Consider the following 6,392-nt stretch of genomic DNA (forward strand, 5'->3'; position numbering starts at 1 on the left):
CGAAGAGCAAATCACGATGCAGAAGCTCATTTCCTGGACCAATTGCATTTCAGGTATCCTTCTCCAGGGACACAGGTCACAGATTTCCCTTTCCCTTTTCTTTTTTTTTTTAAAAATTCCTTAATAAGTCCAGTGTTCTCTGCCCAGTGATGTCAGTACCCACAGTCCAACCAGTTTTCAGGCTCTCTGCCTCTCCTCCAATAGAGTCCTAGCTCTTTGTCCGTTTCCAACCAATGAGGTGATGTGATGAGCCAAAGTCTTTAAAAGTATTTTTTTTTTCCATTGAGTTCTGAAGCATTTAGTTTATTTGTTTGCTTATTTCTGTTATTACTGTTTGTGATGTGGATGATCACCTGGTTAGTTTTTTTTTTTTTATTCTCAGTTTCTTTATGTATGTTTGTATATGTTGTAGGTGTGTGTTTTTGTGTGTGCGTCTGTGTGTTAGTACAGATTCTAGCTGTGATGTCAGACCCATTCAAAATTGAACAGTTTTAGTTTGAACAGTTTGAATGGTTTTAGAACAGGAGTGTGTGTCTGTGTCTATGTGTGTGCGTTTCTTACAAATAAGGTTAAAGTAGTGTGTGTTTCTGGGTGTGTGTATTTGTGTGTGTGTGTGTCTCTGTGTGTGTGTGTGTATTCAGGAGGTCATGATCTCTCCACTCAGGTGCCGCCATCCCTTCTGTGTCTCAACAGCTGGAAGATATTCTGTAACGAGAGACGCATGTTACGATTCTTCTCAACACACACACACACACACACACACACACACACACACACACACACACACACACACACACACACACATAAACACATATACACACACACACATAAACACATATACACACACACACATAAACACATATACACACACACACATAAACACACACACATTACTTTATTTTGTTTGAAAGAGAGGCAGGCAAAGCCTTACCTTACTACACATACCATCTTTGCTGCAATTCTTATTGTCCTTATCAGTGGCTTCCTCTTCAACCTAAATGGACATTCACACACACACACACAAAGAATGAAATATGTTATAAATGTATGTATGTATGTATGTATGCTCAAATAATATTTGAAGTGAATTAGCAGTCGACATCAGTAACCTAATGCAGGACTTTTAAAAACAGTAACAGACAATGAACCTTCTTACCTCTTTCCTCCATTTGAGTTCACAGAAGACTCTCTCAAAGCATTCATGCATGTAGTTAAACTGAAACACAGAACCAACAGAGACACTCAGTACTGTACACATACCTGCACCTGTCTGTGTATGTGTATGTGTCTGTGTGTGTGTGTGTCTGTCTGTCTGTCTGTCTGTACATGACCAGAGACATTCATGAATCTTTAAGCTCAGGGCTGAGTCAAGTCACGAGTCTGAGTCAAGTTTTAAGAATGGTTCAGCCTAAACTGCAGTATTTTAAAAAGAAATGTCAATGTCTGGTTGACAGCAATCTCTGCTCTTACTGAGTGTCACAAACATCACCTCAAATCCACAAATATACAACCATACCATACAAATAATGTGTGTATATATATATATATATACACACACACACACATATATATATATATATGTGTGTGTGTGTGTGTGTGTGTGTGTGTATGTATGTACATTTATATACACATAGCTATCATTTGAATGAAGTTAATGAAGTACGAATGACACCAAATGAGGAAGATTCAGCTCTGTGAAAAATGAAACAACAGATCATAAAACCCTTTCTTCCCCTTTATGATTTTGATGAGTGATGTAAAAGACCGGCAACGTGTTTGCGAGGCATTTTTGTTCCGCCGACCGTGAAGTCGTTTAAGGTCGACTCCTCAGCCGCGCGTGCGACTATGCGAGAGGGCGTGTTTTTGAGGAACGGCTTATGGGATTTGACATTGTATGGTTTTTTTTCAACGTCAATGTGTGTGTGTGTGTGTGTGTGTGTGTCTGTTACTCACATAAGGGGTAAAGATTTTCACCCAGCGTGGTTTTTTCTCTCCTCGTGCGTACTCGAAACAGAACGCCATGCCTTCCTCGTCGGTGTCCCATCTCTGCATCTCCGCCCAGTCAAACGCAATCACCTGATTCTGAGACAGACAGACAGACAGACAGACAGACAGAGAGATAACCTGTTAATTACAGAGATGCAACTAAAGCCCAGCCAAACACCCTTACCCGATTCTAACAAGGGTGTCGGGGCAGTCAGAACGCGCAAACACGCGCGTCCATCCGCGGCCTCGACACAAGCTTTGAGCCGTGATTCATTCCTGCATTGTGCGTGATACAATACGTTACATAACACAACACGTTCGATAGATAAGAGATATTTGTATCTACCAGGGCTATCGCCGCTTCTCTACTGTGTTACCACCGTTTAAAGTCTCTTTGGCTCTTCCTGTGCATTTTCACACACGCGCGCGCCCGTGAGCTTAGTCAAATGCCATCGACTCTTTTGTGTGTGAGACAGAAAGAGAAATATAACCCGGAGCAAAGTCTAATCTTATCACCTTTCCGTATGTGTGTGCGAGAGGGGAAACTGTACAGGAACACACACACACACACACACACACACACACACACACACACACACACCTCTAGTGTTCCCTCCTCGGTGCAGGCGTGCAGTTTGAAGTGATGGATGCTGATGGCGGTGATGACGTGTCCTTTACGCCGGGAGTCACAGGAGCAGTGAGGAAAAATGATCTCATTATAGCCCTCACATGTCCTCACCATATTCAAATACTGACACACAGAGAGAGAGAGAGAGAGAGAGAGAGAGAGAGAGAGAAATTATCATTAGACTTTTTTTTACAGCACCTCTGATGCTCCCCATCGACCCGTTTCCTTATATATACATATTCACTTCCCCATCATGCATCCGTCTAATACAATGATTCCTTTCATTTATTCCCGTTAATCATTAATGGGTTCAAGGCAGAATTCGTAATAGACAGGTGGGAAACTGCGCATGCTTGTACACGCACACGCACACACACGCGCGCACACACACACACACACACACACACCATAGTCATCTTCCTCTGTTCAGCCAGTTTCTGGAGCTGGTAAGCTTTCTCCTCCACTTTGATAAATCCCTTCTTTACGTCATCCAGAGCCTGAGAGAGAAAAACAAAACCAAAAACAAACAGATCGCACACGGTCAGTGAGTGCCTCAAAAAAAACCCCAAAAAAACTATAAATAAAAAAAAACATGCTCAAATGCATACATTCTATACACACGTACACAAAACAAACACACACACACACACACACTCAGGTGCACATATTTCTCACACACACACGCCGACAGACAGACAGACAGACAGACAGAGAGAGACCTGGTGGAAGCAGTAGCTGATGGCCAGTTCGTTGTCGTTGAGCAGGATCTCCTCCTCGGTGGTGAAGAGCCACTTGCGGAGCGTGAGGCAGGTTCCGGGGACGGCCGAGGTGTAGTTCTGCACGTACAGCTTATGAGGAAACTCGTTAGGAGCCAACTTACGAACTGAGAGAAAGAAGACATGGAGAAACGGGAAAATACTTTAAGAGAAAAGAGACCATCAGACCACTCAAAGCGTACGCAGGGGCACAACGTAAAACGCACGCAGATTACAACCTCAAATTCGAGTGAGTGAATTTGGTTTTTGTTTTGGTTTTTTTTTGTTTGTTTGTTTTTTTGGCAGACCGTAGTTTTCCTATAGTCTGTAGTCCATTATGTCTTCAGGTAGGCTGAGACAAAATCCGAAACTGGCGATTAATGCGAATGGGGCCTGCGGTTTTCTGACGGCCAAAACAAACAAACAAACAAACAAACAAACAAACAAACACATGAGGGAATACAAGAAGACAGGTGCTGTTTCCCGTCGGTGCTGCACAGACGTGCGTCTGGCCATCACACGGGGAGGAATAAAACTCTCGAACGTTTCACGAATCTCTACTAAAACGTCACAAACCATTTCGACTGAAGAAATGTTTTAAGCACAGCCAAAAAGTTCTACAGCAAGGTAGTAACTTGTTTTGTAATGGTCACGGCTAAAGAAAAAAAAAATCCACTTAAAGAACTAATTGTTTTAGCCATTAACGGGCAGTTAGCCATATACTGACTTTACAGAAACGATTTTTATTGGGTCATGCTGCTATCATGTTGCCGTCAAATCAACAATGACACAGTGATTCACCTGAAAACAAACAAACAAAACATGAAATAACTGGAAAAAATGAGTGAAATAACAGACTGAAGAATGTGTAGAAAAGACATAGACCATTAAACCATGGACAAAGATTTGACTGCTGTGCAAAAGCCACTCCTTCACTGTGTCGAACACATAGGACAACACTGAAAGTACAGACACAGACACAGAGACACAGACACACACACACAGACAGAGTCACAGACACAGACAGATCAAAACACACCAGCCGCAGTCTCTGTGAAGTGAATAAGCACCTAAGCTATACAAAGTGGTCTGCATAATTCAACAGCTGTGAAACCACAGACAGAGGGAGTGTGTGTGTGTGTGTGTGTGTGTGTGTGTGTGTGTGTGTGTGTGTGTGTGTGTGTGTGTGTTTGTGTGTGCGCGTGTGTGAGGTCGTTTTCTCTTGTCACTCCTCTGAGCCATGTCTAGAGAGTAAACAGGTCATTGGAAGGGAGGAAAAACTACCCTCATGTTCTCTCTCCATACACAAACACACACCTTGAGATATTTCCTCAGATACACGTAAAACTCTTACACACACCACCAACTTACACGGCTCGTTATAGAGGTAGAACACACACAAACACACAGACTTACCAAAGGAGTGGTTGATAACTTCAAACAGTGCAAAGTAACTGGCTGTGATGCTGTCCATACCAACCTTCATTACGACAGCCTGAGAGGGAGAGAGAGAGAGAGAGAGCGAGAGAGAGAGAGAGAGAGCGAGAGAAAGAGAGAGAGAGAAAGAGAGAGAGCGAAAGAGAGAGAGAGAGAGAGAAAGAGAGAAAGAGAGAGAGAGAGCGAGAGAACAAAGGTCTCATTGCTCTATGCCATATATTTGTGTACATCTGACCATCTGGTTTGTGTGAAACAGCTGGTAGAACTGGTTTGTCACAAATTAGGCTGTTTTTGCTTGTTTTGTTTTGTTTTTTTTCCTTTTGGTGCCAACTAGACCCATTTTTGGATTCGGAAGGGAGCTTCTCTTTTGACAAGTTTCGGTGGAATTTGTGATCCGCCGGTACCCCGTTAAGCTGAACAAAGCGGACAGGCAGGGATATTCATACGCTTAATACCTGGTACACCTGGTCTGTGGTGGAGTTCTTCCGAACACGCACAGTCACTGTAGTCTTGTCAGGCATGGCTATTCTCAGCTCCACATCCGACACCCCATTATAGTTCTGCAGGCGGGGGGAGGAAGAGAGAGAGAGAGAGAGAGAGAGAGAGAGAAAGAAAGAGTGAGTGAGAGTGAGAGAGAGGGGGAGAGAGAGAGAGAGAGAGAGAGAGAAAGAAAGAGTGAGTGAGAGTGAGAGAGAGGGGGGGAGAGAGAGAGAGAGAGAAAGAGTGAGTGAGAGTGAGAGAGAGGGGGGGAGAGAGAGAGAGAGAGAGAGAGAGAGAGAGGTGACTAACTGACAGGAAGATGAATGAGTGGGCAGTTCTAACAGCACTCGAGGGCCAGACGGGGGCAGAGAGAGAGAGGGATAAGAGAGAGGGATAAGAGAGAGGGATAAGAGAGAGGGGAATACACAAAAAGGACAAAGAGAGACAGAGACGGATGAAGAGCGGCGAACGCTACGTCTGTTACACAAACGCGTCCGCACAAGCATCCTGAACAGCCTCACCTCATCTGATTCTGACAGGAACTCCTGCATGATGTCGCTCTCGCCTATCACCCGCACTGAACACACTGCACACGGAGAGAGAGAGAGAGAGAGAGAGAGAGAGAGAGAAAACAATCCTGAGAAACTGCACAGCAACTTTCAAGACACAAGTCAAGTGCTGGAACGAGAAAGAAGAGAAAAGAAAAACGCCACAATGCCACACACTTCCTCCTTCACACTCACATGCTTGTCTGCACGCTTGTCTTGTTTGTTTGTTTACAGCCCCTGCATACCTCCACCTGTCTCTCTCTTTCTCTCTCTCTCTCTCTCTCACTTTCTCTTTCTTTTTCTCTGACCCTAAGATCAAGCTAAGATCTGTTTGTTACGCTAGCGCAGGTTGACTGAAACGTCCTGTTCCGGGAGCCGCGCGTAGGAACCTTTCCGAGTCGGGGCGCGGATCCCAAACGGCGCGACCGTTTCTCCGTTCAGAGCGGGCTCCTGTCGTCGGGTTTTCGGACGGCTGGGGGGGGGGGTTCTCCCTCCCTCCCTCTCCTTCTTTCTCGGTGAGCTTCCCCCCCCCCCCCACCCTGGACGGTTGAGTTATTC

At 44.6% G+C, this 6,392-nt stretch overlaps 1 protein-coding gene across 3 annotated transcripts in view; it reads right to left on the reverse strand.

The window, feature by feature from the left end:
• Positions 1–616: 616 nt before the first annotated feature.
• Positions 617–6,392, reverse strand: part of snx27b (sorting nexin 27b) — an 11,621-nt gene continuing 5,845 nt past the window's right edge. The window contains exons 4-13 of one of the 3 annotated variants that reach the window (XM_030783605.1): positions 5,808–5,872; positions 5,262–5,366; positions 4,786–4,864; positions 3,334–3,497; positions 3,022–3,111; positions 2,588–2,737; positions 1,954–2,082; positions 1,157–1,216; positions 946–994; positions 617–705 (exon numbers count right to left, since the gene is read on the reverse strand). In XM_030783605.1, the coding sequence (XP_030639465.1) occupies positions 638–705; positions 946–994; positions 1,157–1,216; positions 1,954–2,082; positions 2,588–2,737; positions 3,022–3,111; positions 3,334–3,497; positions 4,786–4,864; positions 5,262–5,366; positions 5,808–5,872 (959 nt within the window). In that variant the 3' untranslated portion in view covers positions 617–637. Of the gene's footprint in view, positions 706–931; positions 995–1,156; positions 1,217–1,953; positions 2,083–2,587; positions 2,738–3,021; positions 3,112–3,333; positions 3,498–4,785; positions 4,865–5,261; positions 5,367–5,807; positions 5,873–6,392 lie in introns of all 3 variants that reach the window. The other 2 variants (XM_030783606.1, XM_030783607.1) reach the window with 2 other exon arrangements.

Source organism: Chanos chanos, chromosome 9, assembly GCF_902362185.1.
Source record: "Chanos chanos chromosome 9, fChaCha1.1, whole genome shotgun sequence".
In the NCBI taxonomy this organism is placed as follows: Eukaryota; Metazoa; Chordata; class Actinopteri; order Gonorynchiformes; family Chanidae; genus Chanos; species Chanos chanos.